The 20,000-nt window shown below is 35.6% G+C and overlaps 1 protein-coding gene across 1 annotated transcript in view; it reads left to right on the top strand.

Annotated features, from left to right (window-relative positions):
* The first annotated feature begins 1,881 nt into the window (after positions 1 to 1,881).
* The window catches only part of LOC135219927 (uncharacterized), a 25,121-nt gene continuing 7,002 nt past the window's right edge, over positions 1,882 to 20,000 (top strand). The window contains exons 1-8 of the mRNA XM_064257148.1: positions 1,882 to 2,023; positions 2,429 to 2,543; positions 6,486 to 6,580; positions 7,363 to 7,532; positions 7,950 to 8,140; positions 9,433 to 9,654; positions 10,338 to 10,465; positions 10,796 to 10,917. Of these exons, the coding sequence (XP_064113218.1) occupies positions 1,882 to 2,023; positions 2,429 to 2,543; positions 6,486 to 6,580; positions 7,363 to 7,532; positions 7,950 to 8,140; positions 9,433 to 9,654; positions 10,338 to 10,465; positions 10,796 to 10,917 (1,185 nt within the window). The remainder of the gene's footprint in view (positions 2,024 to 2,428; positions 2,544 to 6,485; positions 6,581 to 7,362; positions 7,533 to 7,949; positions 8,141 to 9,432; positions 9,655 to 10,337; positions 10,466 to 10,795; positions 10,918 to 20,000) is intronic.

Here is a 20,000-nt window from a genome sequence, read left to right as displayed (position 1 = left end):
AGAAACGGACCTGGAAATATTGTTGAAAATGCTGTTAAATCGTGAAAAATGTTCCTGATATTGTATCATAGTTTGCTTTCCCAGTGTGAAGGTCAGAATGTTGCTGGATATGCTAATCTAGCATGAAGCAGAAGACGTTGCTATATGTGAGCAAATCTGAGAGATGTGTACTGAATAACCAAGCTGAATAATCAATTCAAATCAAAGCAAATGCACAAAAACATAAAAATGCCACTGACTTTTCTGGGACACTCAAGATTGAAAAATTCCGTATCAGTAATCAACTTATTGTGCTATAAAAATGCCAGAGACTATTTTGAACAACATATTTGCATTCCCGTGTAACTGCAGTTAATTTGCAGATTTGACAGGTACTCAGTGTTATTGACTAGGTGACACATGAACTGGTTATTCACATTCTACGTCAGGGATGTGATACCAAGATACCCTTTTCCCAGAGGCATGCACTTTTTTCTCTCTTAATATCGACTTTTCTGCTTGTTAATGACAAAGCCAGTAATTATAATGAATATCATTTGTAAGTTTTTGAGTTTTTCTTAAAATAAAATAACCTAGTTACCACGTCTTAATTTAGCATTATATGTTTTCACTAACAATACACGTTTTTCATTTCGTTTTTCTCTGTTTTTTTCAGATTTGTTGTTCTTTCGTTTTTGGAGAGGATGCCGTCAGTAACAGTGAATTCCTTGTGTGCGAGTAAGTACGAAATTCTCTCTCTCTCTCTCTCTCTCTCTCTCTCTCTCTCTCTCTCTCCTCTCTCTCTCTCTCTCTCTCTCTTAATATATAGGATACCCATATATATATAATTATATATACTATATTATATATATAGATATATATATATATATATATATAGTATATATATGTATATATGTATATATACATATAATAATAATAATAATAAAAAGAGCCCATGAAAACGCCAAAATATACAGAGAAAATACTATATTTCAGAGACTGCTCTCTTTCTTCAGGTAGATGAAGAGAGGGACAGTAGTCTCTGAAATATAGTATTTTCTCTCTATATTTTGGCGTTTTTATAGGCTCCTTGATTAGATATATGCATATACTATATATATTTTGTGTGTATGTGTATGTGGGTAGAGAGAGGAGAGAGAGAGAGAGAGAGAGAGAGAGAGAGAGAGAGAGAAATAACTGCTGTATAGAGAGCTCTGGTATCTTCTCATGTGAAATCAGTAACGGAATTTCAAAGAAAAATTGTTGAAAGAGAGAAAGGGACACAGGCGCACAAAGAAGTTTGACGAAGGAGGAGGTGTAGAGGGTTGGGGTTGGCAAGAGGGGTGGGGCTATGTTTGGCCATGAAGGACTGGGCGGAGTAACCCAGAGGAACGAAACACATGTCTTCCAGGACCGGAAGGACGGGTCAAATTTTCACCAGTGACTCCTGACGCATCGTCATCTAATTAGTGAGAGTGATTTGTTTTATCCTTGGCATTGGTTATCAGGTGCGGGTGAGGAAATGTTTTTTCGAAATATGGCGAAAGTCTCTGTGCACGGTAGATTAAAAGTATGAAACATTCTTCAAGCTATCACCTTTTACGCCCCGTAGGAGGCGGTGCGCTGTAGGCATTCATTCATGTTCTTTCCAGCGTCCCTTTGGCCACTAACTGCAACCCCGCTCATTCGTTACTATACATCCATACACATTATCTTTCTTCCATCTTGCTTTCCACCGTTTCACGGTGTAACTCCTTCAGGTTTTCCTCCTGTTACACCTCTCGAACCTTTTTACTCGCAATTTCCCTTCTAGCGCTGAATGACCTCGTATGTCTCAGTATTTGGACTTTGCCTAAATCTTACAGTCCTACTCTTCATGACCTACGGTAACCCATGAAATCGATGACGAACGTGTATGGAAAAGAATTGCGACAATTTGACATTCCCTATAATATCACTGGTTTCTTGACAGAACTTAAAGAAAATTCAAAGTACGGTGATGGTGCAGAATGGAAAGAAAATCATCTAATCGAAAACAAAAGAGGTGAGGTAACCTGTTTTAGGGCTTTTGTGAAATCTTCAAACGAGCTTTTAAAGGCATTTCATACGAAAAGAAGGTTTTTGAGAAGAATTCCTCGCTGTTATTCTTCGTTAACACTTCTTTGGTCTCGAAGGTCATTGATGGACGATAAAGCTCAGTTCATACGTCGTAGTATTGACATAACCAATAATCCTTTTGTGTGACTGAAAGCCGACCCGTCATTCCAATTTTCCAAAATCACTATGAGAGAGGTTTGATCTCAACATTTGATAATCTCATTAAAACTAGCAATTGTCTAAGAAATTTCTTATTCGATACCTAGTAGTAATGATAAACGAACCTTTTCTCTGTGGAACATCATAGTCTTCATAAATTTTAATTTATTTCCTTGACTTTCATAAATTCTAGCACTGGCTCTCATGATCGTATCATCAGGATCTTTGTCACAAGAGTTCGCTGGTAAACAGCTCCCGGTGGGGGTAAGTCCCAGTACCATTGGAAAAATCACCAGTCCTAGTCTCAGGTTAGTGGAAGTTTAATAATTAACATGATTGCATATATATATATATATATATATATATATATATATATATATATATATATATATATTATGTATGTATATATATATATGTATATATATGTATAACTGAATCACGAAAGTTAGGAACGTGATAAATCCATAAATAAAGATAAATGCCACGAAGGAAAAATAAACGAAGGAGGTCTGCAAGATCTTTCGACTTTAAAAGTCCTTTACTGAGCAGATACTGACATAAATACGAGAAAAGACAATACAAGAAGGTTCGTATAACTGACAGATAGGGATTATAAAGGGATTAGTACCTAGAATCCGACACACCTGGAAGATAAAAAACCTTCCCAAACAAGCATAAACAATGGGTGCAATTAAAGGTTTAAGACAATCATCTCAGATACAATTTCCAGACAATTAAAGGATTATAGGTGACAGCTATTCGGAACTTGGTAAACAAAACCATATTCAACAATACATGACAGACATACATTACAACAAAATTTAATAACTCTAAGGCAACTGATTTTTATTTAAGTCAGTAATTATATCTTTGAGGTCATTCTTAAACATGTTACAGATACAATGGTCTAAATGAAAAAGGCCACGACTAACATTGAAATTACAATGGAAAGTAAGTTGTATTAAAGCAGATTCTAAAAGATTTCGTGATAAGACATCTCTTGACCATGCAATTACTGAACTATCAATCCAATTATTTCGGTGTTTGTTTTCACTTAAATGAATGAATAATGCATTAGATTTTTGCCCAGTTTTTACAAAGTATTTATGCTGGCTTAGCCTTACTTCTAAGCCTTTGCTGGACTGTCCGAGATAGAATGAGGGACAATCCATACATGGAATTTTATATATTATGTTGTTGCTTTCTCTGGGGCCATTTTTTATTAACATTCTTTTTAGTGTGTTATTATAGGAAAAACAAGGTTGACATTAAAAGCTTTTAACAATGGTTTAATGGTTTCAAATCCGTTAAAATAAGGCAAACTGAGAATGTTCTTAGAATTTTCTTTGTGTGTGTTATTTACAGTATAAAACTTTTTGTGGGCTTTATTATAACAAATGTCTAATATATGTGAAGGATAGCATAAATCTTTCCCTATTTTTCTTATGTATTCAATTTCTTGATCCAAATATTGTGGACTGACAATTCGCAATGCTCGTGAAGACATAGAGGAAAAAATTGATATTTTTATATTAAGATGATGGCCTGAGAAGAAATGAACATAAGTTAAGTTGTTAGTCGGTTTCCTATAAATACTGAATTTACATTGAAATGGTTCTCTATGTATCAAAACGTCTAAGAAAGGGAGGCAATTGTCTTTTTCTAATTCTAGAGTAAACTTAATCGATGGTACCTGGTTATTTAATCTAGAGAGTAAATCATTTACATCAATACCGACAGGAAGAACAGCTAAACAATCATCAACGTAACGATACCACTTTACAGGAATATGAATGATATTAGGTAAGTAGCGTTTTTCAAAGAATTCCATATACAGGTTTGAGAGTAATGGTGATAAAGGATTTCCCATTGCCATGCCAAAAATTTGTTGATAAAATTCACCATTTAATATAAACTTACAATCACAAATGCACAAACTCGTGAGTGAAATAATGTGACAAAACGCACAAAGAAAATAACCCTATGCGGCCTATTATCAGTACTGTTGGTTCAATTTCATAATAAACTCTCGAAATATATCACTAAGATCTTGTCCCCGTTACTTGGAACCATCTCCGATTCTCATATATATAATTCTCTAGATTTAGTTGATAAATTAAACAAAATTGCTCTTTGCCCTACTGATAGATTCGTTAGTTTTGATGTATGTTCTCTTTTTACTAAAGTCCCTATAGACTCTATTTTAGAATATCTTAGTAATGAACTAACTCAGCATGAATTACCTCTACCTATAAGTCACATTATTTCACTCACGAGTTTGTGCATTTGTGATTGTAAGTTTATATTAAATGGTGAATTTTATCAACAAATTTTTGGCATGGCAATGGGAAATCCTTTATCACCATTACTCTCAAACCTGTATATGGAATTCTTTGAAAAACGCTACTTACCTAATATCATTCATATTCCTGTAAAGTGGTATCGTTATGTTGATGATTGTTTAGCTGTTCTTCCTGTCGGTATTGATGTAAATGATTTACTCTCTAGATTAAATAACCAGGTACCATCGATTAAGTTTACTCTAGAATTAGAAAAAGACAATTGCCTCCCTTTCTTAGACGTTTTGATACATAGAGAACCATTTCAATGTAAATTCAGTATTTATAGGAAACCGACTAACAACTTAACTTATGTTCATTTCTTCTCAGGCCATCATCTTAATATAAAAATATCAATTTTTTCCTCTATGTCTTCACGAGCATTGCGAATTGTCAGTCCACAATATTTGGATCAAGAAATTGAATACATAAGAAAAATAGGGAAAGATTTATGCTATCCTTCACATATATTAGACATTTGTTATAATAAAGCCCACAAAAAGTTTTATACTGTAAATAACACACACAAAGAAAATTCTAAGAACATTCTCAGTTTGCCTTATTTTAACGGATTTGAAACATTAAACCATTGTTAAAAGCTTTTAATGTCAACCTTGTTTTTTCCTATAATAACACACTAAAAAGAATGTTAATAAAAAATGGCCCCAGAGAAAGCAACAACATAATATATAAAATTCCATGTATGGATTGTCCCTCATTCTATCTCGGACAGTCCAGCAAAGGCTTAGAAGTAAGGCTAAGCCAGCATAAATACTTTGTAAAAACTGGGCAAAAATCTAATGCATTATTCATTCATTTAAGTGAAAACAAACACCGAAATAATTGGATTGATAGTTCAGTAATTGCATGGTCAAGAGATGTCTTATCACGAAATCTTTTAGAATCTGCTTTAATACAACTTACTTTCCATTGTAATTTCAATGTTAGTCGGGGCCTTTTTCATTTAGACCATTGTATCTGTAACATGTTTAAGAATGACCTCAAAGATATAATTACTGACTTAAATAAAAATCAGTTGCCTTAGAGTTATTAAATTTTGTTGTAATGTATGTCTGTCATGTATTGTTGAATATGGTTTTGTTTACCAAGTTCCGAATAGCTGTCACCTATAATCCTTTAATTGTCTGGAAATTGTATCTGAGATGATTGTCTTAAACCTTTAATTGCACCCATTGTTTATGCTTGTTTGGGAAGGTTTTTTATCTTCCAGGTGTGTCGGATTCTAGGTACTAATCCCTTTATAATCCCTATCTGTCAGTTATACGAACCTTCTTGTATTGTCTTTTCTCGTATTTATGTCAGTATCTGCTCAGTAAAGGACTTTTAAAGTCGAAAGATCTTGCAGACCTCCTTCGTTTATTTGTCCTTCGGGGCATTTATCTTTATTTATATGTGTAATAATATAATATAATATATATTATATATATATATAATATATATATATTATATATATATATATATATATATATATATATATAATAATGTATATATATATGATATATATATGATATATATATATATATATATATATCGATAAATATATATAAATATATTATTATATATAATCTACATTATTCTCTGTATATGCCACGAGTATATTAAATATATCCGCACTATAGTAAAACATGTAAAAACAAGTCAGCAACTTTTTGCATACGTGCCTCACACGAGTTGAAAACAAGTCGACGACTGTAGTAGATGATGAATCTTAAATAAACAAGGGATAAACGTTCGAAGTCTCAGACTTGTTAGTAACTTGTTCGTGATATGGCTGTGATAAGTCTCCCCATGTGTATTTTATTGCAGCGTGGTTGCACCATAACAATGTCCCTTCTACTTTATAAACAAAAAGATACTGTTGACTGAATCATTTTTCTTTTGCTCCATCAGTACTATCTCGGCATATGACGTCATGAAACCAGTAAAGGCTTTCATAAAGAATAGCAAGAGAGGGCTGACATTATTATATGGTCCGGAATATGAAGGTAAGATGCTGATGATGTAGACCTAGAAATAGACCTCCACGTAGGGTTAGTGCCGTCAGTGTACCTCACGCGTTGTACTGTAGGCATCGCTCAAGGTTCTCTGCAACGTCGTATCTGCAACCCCTTTGACTATAATACCTATGTTCGTATTCTCTTTTCTTTCATCTTACCCTCCACCCTCTCTTAATAATTCTTGCAACATTATTTTCAGCGCTGAATGACTTCTTAGGTCCCAGTGTTTGGCTTTTGTCCTAAATTTTATATTCCAAGTTCAACAATAAATAGACAGTTGCATTTAATTTAAAAACTGAGGAATATTGATTAATGCTTGCAGCCAAATTGCTGCAGTCCAGCTTGTTAACAACACAAGGCAAGGCATGACACCATAATTTTATTTTACAAGTTCAGAACACCAGGAGACGAAGAGAAGTACATTTAGCATTCAGCATGTCTGCATCGTTCCAAGAATCAGACACCAAAGAGATCTAGTAGTTGTTTTTTTTATAGTAGAATGTTGAATAGTTTTATTAACCTTTCATTTTTTATTTATATTATAGGAAATTAAAATTTTATTAATTTTAGAGTCGTTCACAAAGACAATAGATATCTCTATTTTTCATCAGTGTGTGCGTCTTCCTAACTTCTTCTTTTTCTAGAAGTAAAAAATTTTATTAGCACCTCAGTCAGCAATTGAGTGAAAAGTCTAGTTGGCATTATGAATATTCAAGTACCCTTTTTAAAAAAGATCAAATTAGTGATGCTTTCCATTGCTCTTCCTTCAGAGGTAATAAACGACTTACCTGAACTGATTGCTGCAGACTTTGTCCTACAAATGAAATTCAAGAGTGACGGAAAGACGGAGACTTTGCTCCAGACGCTGACTCCGTCTGAGAGGAAGAACTTCCTGCTGCTTCTGGACACACCTGCCAATATACTCAACGTCTTCCAAACAGTAAGAATGCCTCTGAGTCTATGGGGAAGGACATAGAACAAAAATAATGTGACAGATGAACATTTATATAGTATACCCTGTAGCGGAGTAGTGACGTCATTCACCTCACGTGGTGCACTTTAGACTTACTTAAGGGTCTTTGCTGCATCACTTAGACCCAATAGCTGCAACCTCTTTCACTCCATTTATTGTGCCTCCATTCATATTCCCTTTCCTCCACTTCCATTTTGGTATCCACCCTCTCCTAACAATTGATTCATTGTGCAACTGTAAGGTTTTCCTCCTGTTACACCTTTCAAACCTCTCTATTCTCAGTTTCCCCTTCAGCAATAAATGACCTAATAGGTCCATTTATTTTTGTACTTTAAAAATAGTGTCAAGTCATAACCCAGTATTTATAGCATTCAATATCAACAGATGAGGGGGAAATTGCTGAAGACTCATTTGGTCACTTGGCTTTTAATAATGGAAGGAAGCGACGCCTACAACAGTGTTGCCAGACTTGAGGAGTTTGTTAACGAGGGTACTCAGGTTATTGTCTTTGTAAAGACCTCTGATGGATATTTCATTCATTATTTACCTTCTATCGATGATTACGGAATTACTCGGTAAGTAGTAAAAAACTTATCCCAAGATTTCTCTTGAATTTACTCCTGTAAATTAACTATAGCGTCTATAGAGTTAAATGCCTAACTAAAGTCTCTGTAGACTATGTATAGTCACTCATATAAGTTCATGGATGTCTTCGGGCATAAAGCTGAATTCCATCCAACCCCTGTCTGGACAACGGGTCTGTATAGTGACGTAAGATGGGCACACACCGAAACTTTCTACAGCAGAGTTAGGTAGCTGAACATTTGGCCAGTAAATCTCTCAAACACCCGGACGTCCATGAATTTATATGTGACTTTACCTTTTTATTTCTTTTAACAGCAAATTCATGTTTTAGCTGTATCCCTCATTTCAGTCCACATATTACAGCCATTGGTCATCGTTTTGCATATTCTTTTTCACTTTATTCTTAAGACCTAGAGAAGAGACGCATGTATTACGGGATTAAAAAATAAGAGTGGTATTACATACATTACTGAGGTTACTTATTTGGCTTGGACTACAGTCCCTCCTTTGCTTAAACCAGATGGCTGTGTCACTCACTGTCCAAACGAAAAGTTAACTCTACTGGGTGATGTGTTTGAAAATAAGGGGAATAACATGTAATTCACTATACCTAGTTACATAAAAATCCCTACGCCACATTCTTGTTTTCTTGATGCTAAACTCGTATAACTATCGGTACATTGAATTTTGGGTCTTTTACTTGCCCCAGATGCATGTGGAAGTATAGTCAGTTGATATTCATCCCTCAATTTTAGTAAAATTGCTGATTGCTGATCTCCTAGGCTGTCTTTCATTTTCAGTTGAGGGCCCAGTATTCGCAGGGGATGTGTACCACACTCCCCCGCGAATTTCTTAAATCTACGGATACTTATAACCTCTTTAAAAATGCTTAGAACTGCCTAGTTTGATAATTCAAGCACAAAAAAATCTCTAAGAATGCTTATACCTGAGTATTTTAATAGTTTTATAACAAAAGCTGCATTTTGTCATGAAAATTATATGAAAATAAAGTAATCAGGGAATGGGTGAATTTTCTGCGAACAATGTGTATATATGTTTCATAGAGAAATTTGCGGATAGGCGAATCTGCGATTTGTGAGACCGTGAATAGTGGGGGGTTGATTTATATATATTTATATATATATATATTATATATATATATATATATATATATATATAGATATACATATATATATATATATATATATATATATATATATATATATATATATATTTAGAGGACATAGAGACATACTCTTAAGCAAAATTTTCCTTGTTGCAGATTTACGAACAAAGGCCGGTGGGAGATGACAAAGGACTTGAAGGAGATCCTTTCCTTCGAGTCGCAGGAGTCCTATGACCTGAGTGGACGCCATTTTAAGGTGGCCATCAAGGAACTCGTCTTAATAATGAAAGTGGGAAAAACCCAACCTGACGGGAGCGTTGAGGCAACAGGCACTGATCCAAGCATTATGAACGACTTGGCTTCAGCTCTGAATTTTACGTAAGGAATTTCTGTTCATTCTTCAGTAGGTTAATTCTAGTTTATGATAGGTTAGCGTAGCATGAGAGAGAGGACGAGAGTTTTATTTAGAACCCATTAATGATGGAGCCACAAGGAGAAATACAAGCTGAAGAAGATCAGACTGAGAATTCAAGGGTCATGTGACCATTACAAAACGTATTGGCTGAAATTGATACTGCATACCAGGTTGCCTTCAGCATGGTTCAGTTCAGCTCAATGAAATTAAGTGGAAAATCGGGACCATGCATGGTATGGGCATGCACAATAATTGCTGACGTCATGCCATGGGTTGTCTTTTATGTGTTAGCCAATTCAGCCTTGTTACCTTGCTGATTTTCGTATGAGTATTATCTCATCATCTTATTCCTCCTGGTCATAGCAATTTCTTCGGTATGTTTTTATCATTAAATTAGAATCAGCCGAACTTCAGATCCTAGAGTGGTTTGGTGCCGGAAATATTAACGTCACAATAGATATGCATTCAAGCTTCTTTTACTGTACATATTTAATCGTTCTCGGGACGCTTTTGACTAATTCATATGAGTTGCTTCAAAACGCATACATTTCATTACAAAAGAGAGATGATGAATTATTACTATGTGCATGGTTGCATACCCTAATGATTATTAATTTCAATGACATTTTGAAGTGTTCCCTTTCAGATACAAAGCATATATTCCACGAGACAATGCTTGGGGAGATCTTTTTCCGGATGGAAATGTAACAGGAATCATTGGAATGGTAGCAAAGCGAGAGGCTGCTCTTGGAATGTCAGTGATGTCCATGTCAGGTAAATTTCCTTTAAAGCAGGAAAGCTCTAGCTGTGAGGTTTAGAATATGATGAAAATGACTAGCAAAAAAAAAACTTGTAAGGGGTTAGTGGCGTCAGTGCACCTCACGCGGTGTACTTTAGGCATTACTCAAGATTCTTTGCAGAGTCCTTTCAGCCACTAGCTGCAACTCCTTTCATTCCTTTTGCTGTGCCTCCGTTCATATTCTCTTTCTTCCATCTTACTTTCCATCCTCTCCTAGCAGTTGTTTCGTGGTATAACCGTGAAGTTTTCCTTCTGTTACGCCTTCAAAACATTTTTACTCTTAATATCCTTTCTCATTTTCACAGATACTAGAATGAGGGTTGTAGACTTCACTGCTGCCTACCACAGTGGACGATACTTGTTATTGTCAAGATCTCCAAAAGAAAAGAATAAGGCGTTTTCAATTCTCAGCCCCTTCACACTTCAGGTATATATATATATATATATATATATATATATATATATATATATATATATATATATATATATATATATATATATATATATATATATATAATATATATATATATATATATATATATATATCTGAATGTTAGTTCCAGTAGTGTGTAGCTTTTCAGTTTCGTAGCTTGTCTTAATGGGCGAGGTTGGTTGCTGGATAGACTGGTGGGCGGTTGGGCTGGTAGCAGTTCACTGATCCAGCAATTGTGAACTAGCTGCTACACCCCTGCACCACGATACCACTTGGTTGAAGGGTGATCTGATAAAACCAACACTGCATTTATTGATACATTCATAAATTGACAATGTAATGAAGAACTAAAGCTCTGTGTTGATAATTTCTGGAAGTTCATTTCCACTCCTCATTGTCATTACCTGTTTTCTTTATTTACTGTAATTTGGTCATGTTTTAGCTAAGCACGTCAGAACCCATATACTATACTATTCAGCTGTACTTTTCATTGTTTGAAATTCATACACATCAAAGTTTTGTAATTCTGACGCTGGCATCAGTTGATCATTTTTGCCTTTTCTGTCTTCAACCATCCTCGAACTGTTATATACAATCTTTCCTCAGTTTTCCCAGTTTTCTTCATTTGACCATCCCATTGCAACAAATTCTCGTCCATTTTTCACACATGCTGTGATATAGACTTGTCTCTAAATTACATATTTCACCATTGTCAGACTTTGCATGTTCAGCAGACAGTTCATCTGGAGATGTTATTCATTCTGTTAGAAATGAACAACAATACTTCATTCCCATATGAAGTACTTCTATTAGTAGTGTCCTCAAACGTCCTATAAGGCTTCTTTCATAACCTTGATTGCACAAATAAAATTATGCCTAAGCAAATACCGGCACCCACCTGATGTGACTTTAACATTTGGTGTGAGGGATGTGCGTGATTATTATGATGTTTATTTCATATTTTTATTTCATATTTCTGAACCCATAAAGAAGCTCCTTAAGCAAATACGAATCCAAAACTGTCCTCAAATGTAGTACGTACAAGAGCGTTAACAAGCATAGAATATATGCAGAAGGATTCACCTGTAAGATTTTTACATCTACTGAGATTGCATTTTTCAGTCGGTTGTATTCTGACATTGATATTTCTCTTCTCTGAAACAGATCTGGATTTTTGTTACGTCGACCGTTTTACTCATGGGACCTGTCGTTTTTGGCATCTCGTTTCTCCTAAATAAGCTCTTGGCTGCTGATGTGAAGATGGACCTCCAGTGGTTTCAGTTTAACGTATTTCGAAGTATTGTCAATCAGGGCTCTTCTCTAAATGAGGACTCGTTGCAAGTCAGACTTGTTCTTTTATTCTGGTTTATCTTCTGCGCCATACATTCAGGTAACTTTTTATTGCAAACCGCAGTATTTCTGAACTACAATTGCTTCTTTACACACAGAAGGACCTGTATCTTATTTTGTTTCAATAATGAACACTCCATCGCCAATAATCCTGCGTATTAGAATCAGAATGTCATTTTTCAGCAAACTTATGCAATACCGATTTCGTCAGAAAGCTGGACATCCAGAGGATTCAAAATTTGTAAAATTCAATGCCATATTATCACTTCTGTATTAATCATTAAAGATCAGCACCTTTTACCGGATGTGAGTAATCAGGAAAAACAGTAATAGGAATGAACATCAATTTCTGGGGAGAAGCTCGCAGTCCTTCCTCCTTGTACGACAGATTCCGAATACTACTATACAAATGAAATTGTTTTGGTGTAATAAAGACCTCCAGTAACAAGTTGCCTTCGGTTTTATGAGTCAACTTCCTGAATTGTAAAAATGTTTGGGTTTTGTGAAAACTTTGTTATCAAAATGCATGATTTCAGGCTGTTTAATTCTATGCCTTTGGATTCACATTCGTGGAAAGACTTGCCACTTCATTGTAATTAAATATGAACATTTTTCTCTCACGCAACCAGATTTGTATCTCTGTCATTCATGTCTATATATTATTTAAATTCATAAATAATCAGGATCACTCATTTGTACTATTATTCTGTGTGTCATTCATGTCTATGTATCATCTTAAATTCATAATTAATCCACACCACTGACTTGTAGGATTTGTCATTCTCCTTGAAATCTGCATTATACAGGAACTTCAAGTGTAGTAAGGAATTCTTATATTGAAAAACTGCATGAAGGAGGAGCCTAAGATTTTCAGGAAGACTTTATTGCAAGAAATATTAACCAGGAGCTTAAACGTTTGTGAGAAGACAACTTGTAAGCTGCATTAACAAGGAACTGTAAATTGTATAGGAAAGCTAATCCATAACCTGTATCAACGGAGGGCTTGAAAGTTTGAGGACCTCTTGAAGTCTTACCATCCAAAAGTCATCTTCCTTTGGATGTAGTATTGTACCTGCAAGAGACATCAGATGCCTACCTTGCTGAAGACATAATTATGTTTTCATGTTGAACAAAATGGTTTTGCAGACTCCTAGGATTTATATGGACTTTCATTACTCACACATGCATATATGTACATATCACGTAATGGATATACAATATTGTATACATATATTCATATTCTTAGATATTAAGCCCCAAACAACCCCCAATATCAAATTCACTTTACCTTGGGAAATAATTTTGATGAATCTACCCCATCCAGGATTCATGTCTATGCCTTTTGCTTTTGATCAGAGGCCAACAATAGATCCAAACACTATACTTAAAATCGGAATCAATCGCTTTCTACCAAGATAACTAAGTATTAAGTTTGTAATATGTGGCATTTTGTGATAGATTTGTCACTAATACACACGTCTTTGTTATACTTTCAAGGATTAAGACACAAATGTCCTTTAATGTCGAATAATTTATTTTTACCTTAGTCCTGAACCTGTTTCAGAATATAAAAAGTTGTTTGTGAAGTAGTGTTAGTGAGAGTGCAGACGAACTACTTATATATATATATATATATATATATATATATATATATAATATATATATATATATATATGTGTGTGTGTGTGTGTGTGTGTGTATACGTATATATATATATATATATATATATATATCATATATTACCATCATTATATATGATGAATATCATATACATACACTGATACCTTACAAGGAAGGCTTGTAGTATAAATCTAAAAAAATGAGGGAGTTCGAGCACTGACTTGGACTTTTAGCCGAGGTATTGTACGTTAAGTAATATATTTTTTTCTATCTAAGAATGCTCTAAATTACTCCCATTAAAAAATGTGTAAAGATATAACATATTAAGGATGATCTGCTTATAAATGTTTTCCTCCTCGCAGCATTGTACTCAGGAATGTTAACAGCCGTCTTTGCCGTCCCAACCTACGAGACTCCTATAGACTCGCTTGAAGACCTTCCTAGGGCCGTCAAGAATGGCTTTACCGTGGGAACCTTAGGCGGAAGCAACTACGAATCTCTCTTTAAGGTGTGTGTGTTCTGTAAACAAAGTGGTGATTTCTTTTAAAACCTTTTGTTCAATACACAAACAAAGCGTTGCAGTATTGAACTGAGAATTAGCGATACTCTGCGTAAGATTTTGTAAGTCATATTCTTGCTATACCCTTGTAAGCAGTTATATGATCTGACTTATGATCAGACATAAGCAGTATTTACAAATATGGCTCATGGAGTCGACAAAAAGTTGTGGTCCAGCTGTTATACGGAAATTGTATCCTTTTACATATGGTTGATGAACTTGGAAACAAATAAGCGTTTTCCTCATTCAAAAGTTTAACCAAACTAGTCATGATTTTTCATAGAGAAACTGATGTATTCACAGACCGCCACTGAAGGAGTTCTCAAGCAGACATGGACACTTTTCAATCATGAAGACAGACCGAAGAGTTTTGTTGATAACGTTTACACTGGAGTCAATCGGGTAGGTATTTTATTAGGCTAGTTCTCTCATGAAGAATGCTTTTGACTTTGAGTAAATTATAGCAAAAACTACAATATCCTCTTGAAGTATATCAACATACTCTTGTAGAGAAAATGAGATATGAACTAACTTTTGTATCATAAAATCAGTACTCTGGTTTTAGTGAAATAGATTTGTATCTCTGTATAAGTTTTGGAAATGGAGCTATATTAGCTTGTTTAATTAAGATGTTTTCATCAGACTATCGTCTAACTTCTGTAAAGAAGGATCAATAACGAAAATATAAAATGTTATTACAGTGTTCTTGAGAGACACTAGAAAATTGGTCTTGACTCCCTGTACAAGGGTCTTGAATTTAGATACTTAAAAGAAGGATATGTACAGGAAGAAATTCTATGCTTGTGATATTTAGATTTCTCCAGTGGCTATATCAAGGGAACCCTGATAAGAGACAAGTTCAGTCCTCTTCAAGTGTAGACCTCTCTTGGATTAGGTAAGCCATGAGATATTCGTGCTTAAATTTACCAGCAGAAGACGGCTGTTGATGAAAGGCTCCCGTCAGATTAAATCAGACTTTTAAAAACTGATCAAGAGGACAGTATTCCAAGGGTGGTAGGTCACAAGACCTTAAATGCATTTTTTCGTTACATCTGATGATTAAATTTTACCATTTGGATAACGAAAGCTGGGAGTCTATGTAGTAGTCAGAATCATTAAATACCGTTACCTAAGTGGGGAGAGTAAGGGCGAGGTAGGACGTGCGTGATATTTCACTGAAGTACTTCAGTGAAGTCTTGGTTCATTTTGGTTTCTGGAGTGAATAATTTCATCCTAAGTTGCCAGGTTTATGTACTATTTTATCATGCTCCGAAGTTGGACTAGCATGTTCTTAGCAATGGCTAAAATTCGCACCAAAGTTCCAGAACACTACTCTGCAAAACAGAAGACATTAGTCTTGTGTTTTGCAGAGTAGTGTTTACTGAAATAAAGGTACTGATGCATGATGGTAGTATTTATACTATGGAATTAGTTGTTCTGGCCTACCACCCTTGGAATACTGTCTTCTTGATCAATATTTCAGGGTGTAATTTAATCTAACAGGAACTTTTCATTATCCGCTGCAGCAAATCCTGTGAGTTTATAGATAGTACGTATGGGCTATTTGTTTGGCATATCCTTAGTATTTACATTCTGTTTGTGCTCTTGCATCAAACTGGCCAAAGCCAAAGGAAACAGGCAGATAAACTGTGAGATGGTCCTCCCTGCCGACAGTGTTCAGGATGCTGAGGCTCATATATTCGAGTGAGACAAAAAGTGTGGAACTATCCATCCTCTGGGAAGTTTTTTCTGATGTCAGCTCTCTAGTGGAAGTGAGGCTGTAATTTGGAATTGTCTTCCTTCTTGGTAGTGTTGCCAGTGCAGGGCCTATGCAGCTTGTGTGAGGAAGTAAAAGTGTGGAACTGTCATCCCTGTTGGCATTGTTCATGATGCTGGACCTCTTTAGTTGGCGTGAAAATATAATACTGTTTGACTATCTTCTGAAACATCTCTTGGCCTCTATCTTCTTTCTACTCACATGTGCATTGTGCTTAGTAGATTTTATGTAAATTGTACTGGAAGAAAGAGAGAGAGAGAGAGAGAGAGAGAGAGAGAGAGAGAGAGAGAGAGAGAGAGAGAGAGAGAGAGAGAGAGAGAGAGAGAAGGAAGGTTCTCAGAACAAGGAAGTTACATAAGCTTTCAAATTCTCCTTCTTGTTACACCATGGTTCATTGGCAATTTTTCAGCATATTTTGAGTCACAGTGATGCATATAAAGCCAAACGAAATGCATTTGTTTGTTGAAGACCATATTTATTTACGTCGAAATATAACTTACAGGTTCTGGAGGAGAGATTTGTTTTTATCATCGGTGATGGCTTCGCTCGTCTGTTCGAAATCATGTATGGAAAGGAGAAGCTGCACCTCAGCAGAGAAAGGCTTTTTCCGTCGTATATTGGGATTGTTTGTCAGAAAGGTTCTCCCGTCACAGGTGCACTGAGTCGCGCGTAAGTTGGCAATTTATTTTAAGAGGAGGGACTAGGAAGATACATACATAGCTTTCATGACCTAATGTTCAAGTTCAGAAAGGTTCAAGTTCACTTTCTTTTTGCTTTTGTTTTCATATATAATGACATTGATATATATATATATATATATATATATATAATATATATATATATATATATATGTGTGTGTGTGTGTGTGTGTGTGTGTTGTATATATGTATATACATAATTGTATATATATACACATATAAATGTGTATATGAATTATATATATATATATATATATATATATATATATATATATATACATATATATATATATATATACATATACAGTATATATTTATATTATTCAGACTGGTATTTGTAACATCTTTCTACTATCAAAATTATGAAACACGAAAAATTTTAAAAACTGATGATACTTTTCAGAATACTCAGAATGAGAGATTGTGGGGTACTGAAGAAATATTTAGATGACGCTTACAGAGTGCCGAAAGCAAATCGACCAGCTCAAGAAACAGAGGCGAAGAACATCGCAATTACTTTAACACACCTGCAGGTGGGTCCTTTACGTGCCTTTTGTACACCATTAAAAAATTCACGTTATTTTGTGTTACATCATTGTAACTTTCAGCTTCCTCGTCGCTTGATATTTTCGCTTACTCGGGGAGTAAGCCTACAAACTAACTTGTTCTTGCCGTTGTTGTTCTTGTTGGGGGGTAGGAAAGCCTACTGAAGAAGGTGTTTTGCGTAGAGTTAAAGATACAGAAATTGTAGGATAGGATATTCATGATTTATTTATTAGGGCGAACATGTAAAAAATAATGTGCTTGTTAAACAGTACAGAAAAACGATTTGTAATAAATTATGGTTTATTTATTTAAATTTAGTCGGATCACGCCTTGCTTGGATTTGATTTTCACCGAAAGTCTTTCAGGAAATGAGTCAAGAAATTTAACTTCCCTGAGAGAATTCAAAATCATGTTGGGGAAAACCTAAGGATCAAACATAATCCATTACACTAGCTAGCAGCGGTTTGAATTCTGGTCCTTATTATAATACTGACTTATCAAATTGTCCCATTTTTCATGAATGCCCACGAGATAAAACAAAGCAATTTCTTTCTTGCTGTACCTCCAGAAAATAATTTAAGTTCTCGGCTTTCAATTTTGAAGTTAAACAGTACGCCAGTGTTTAACCTATTTTGTTTCAACAATTTGCAATGGAATACTAGTAAATATTTGGTTTTCAGTTTGCCATTCGTGAAAGCATAGGTACTTCATACCAGTGAAGAACCTACTCAAAGCACCAAAAAATATATTCTCAGAAAGCGCATTTAAAATCACTGCTCTTCCCTGCCACCCATATGCTAAGATGAACGGCAAAGGCTGAAGACCATTATTATTATTATTATTAGTGTGGGGCTCCGGGTTGCATCCTGCCTCCTTAGGAGTCCATCACTTTTCTTACTATGTGTGCCGTTTCTAGGATCACACTCTTCTGCATGAGGCCCGGAGCTACTTCAGCCTCTAGTTTTTCTAGATTCCTTTTCAGGGATCTTGGGATCGTGCCTAGTGCTCCTATGATTATGGGTACGATTTCCACTGGCATATCCCATATCCTTCTTATTTCTATTTTCAGATCTTGACACTTATCCATTTTTTCCCTCTCTTTCTCTTCAACTCTGGTGTCCCATGGTATTGCGACATCAATGAGTGATACTTTCTTCTTGACTTTGTCAATCAACGTCACGTCTGGTCTGTTTGCACGTATCATCCTATCCGTCCTGATACCATAGTCCCAGAGGATCTTTGCGTGATCGTTTTCTATCACTCCCTCAGGTTGGTGCTCGTACCACTTATTACTGCAAGGTAGCTGATGTTTCTTGCACAGGCTCCAGTGGAGGGCTTTTGCTACTGAATCATGCCTCTTTTTGTACTGGTTCTGTGCAAGTGCCGGGCATTCGCTTGCTATGTGGTTTATGGTTTCATTTTTCGTATTGCACTTCCTACATATGGGAGAGATGTTATTTCCATCTATCGTTCTTTGAACATATCTGGTTCTTAGGGCCTGATCTTGTGCCGCTGTTATCATTCCTTCAGTTTCCTTCTTGAGCTCTCCCCTCTGTAGCCATTGCCATGTGTCATCGCTGGCTAGTTCTTTAGTCTGTCTCATGTATTGTCCGTGCATTTGTTTGTTGTGCCAGTCCTCTGTTCTGTCTGTCATTCTCCTGTCTCTGTATATTTGTGGGTCTTCGTCTACTTTTATTAGTCCTTCTTCCCATGCACTCTTTAGCCACTCGTCTTCACTGGTTTTCAGATATTGCCCCAGTGCTCTGTTCTCGGTGTTGACGCAGTCCTCTATACTTAGTAGTCCTCTCCCTCCTTCCTTTCGTGTTATGTATAGTCTGTCCGTATTTGCTCTTGGGTGTAGTGCTTTGTGTATTGTCATATGTTTCCTGGTTTTCTGATCTATGCTGCGGAGTTCTGCCTTCGTCCATTCCACTGTTCCTGCGCTGTATCTGATTACTAGCACTGCCCATATGTTTATGGCTTTTATCATATTTCCGGCGTTGAGTTTTGACTTGAGTATCGCCTTGAGTCTCTGCATATATTCTTTCCTGATCGTGTCCTTCATCTCTTGGTGTTTTATATCCCCTCCTTCCATTATTCCCAGGTATTTGTATCCTGTCTCATCTATGTGTTTGATGTTGCTCCCATCTGGTAGCTTTATCCCTTCAGTTCTCGTTACTTTGCCTTTTTGTATGTTGACTAAGGCGCATTTTTCTATTCCAAACTCCATCCTGATGTCCCCAGATACAATCCTTACAGTCTGGATTAGGGTATCTATTTCCTTGATGCTCTTACCGTACAGCTTGATGTCGTCCATAAACATCAGATGGTTGATTCTGTTGCCTCTTTTCTTGAGTTGGTACCCGGCATCCATCTTCTGTAGTATTTTCGCCATGGGAATCATGGCTACTACGAAGAGTAGTGGGGACAGTGAGTCGCCCTGGAAGATACCTCTCCTGATATTAACCTCTGCTAGTCTTATTATTATTATTATTATTATTATTATTATTATTATATTATATTTTTT

This window comes from Macrobrachium nipponense, chromosome 20 (assembly GCF_015104395.2).
Source record: "Macrobrachium nipponense isolate FS-2020 chromosome 20, ASM1510439v2, whole genome shotgun sequence".
NCBI classification, from domain to species: Eukaryota; Metazoa; Arthropoda; class Malacostraca; order Decapoda; family Palaemonidae; genus Macrobrachium; species Macrobrachium nipponense.
Note: the sequence above shows the minus strand (reverse complement) of the source record. Positions and strands in the feature narration are given on the sequence as shown.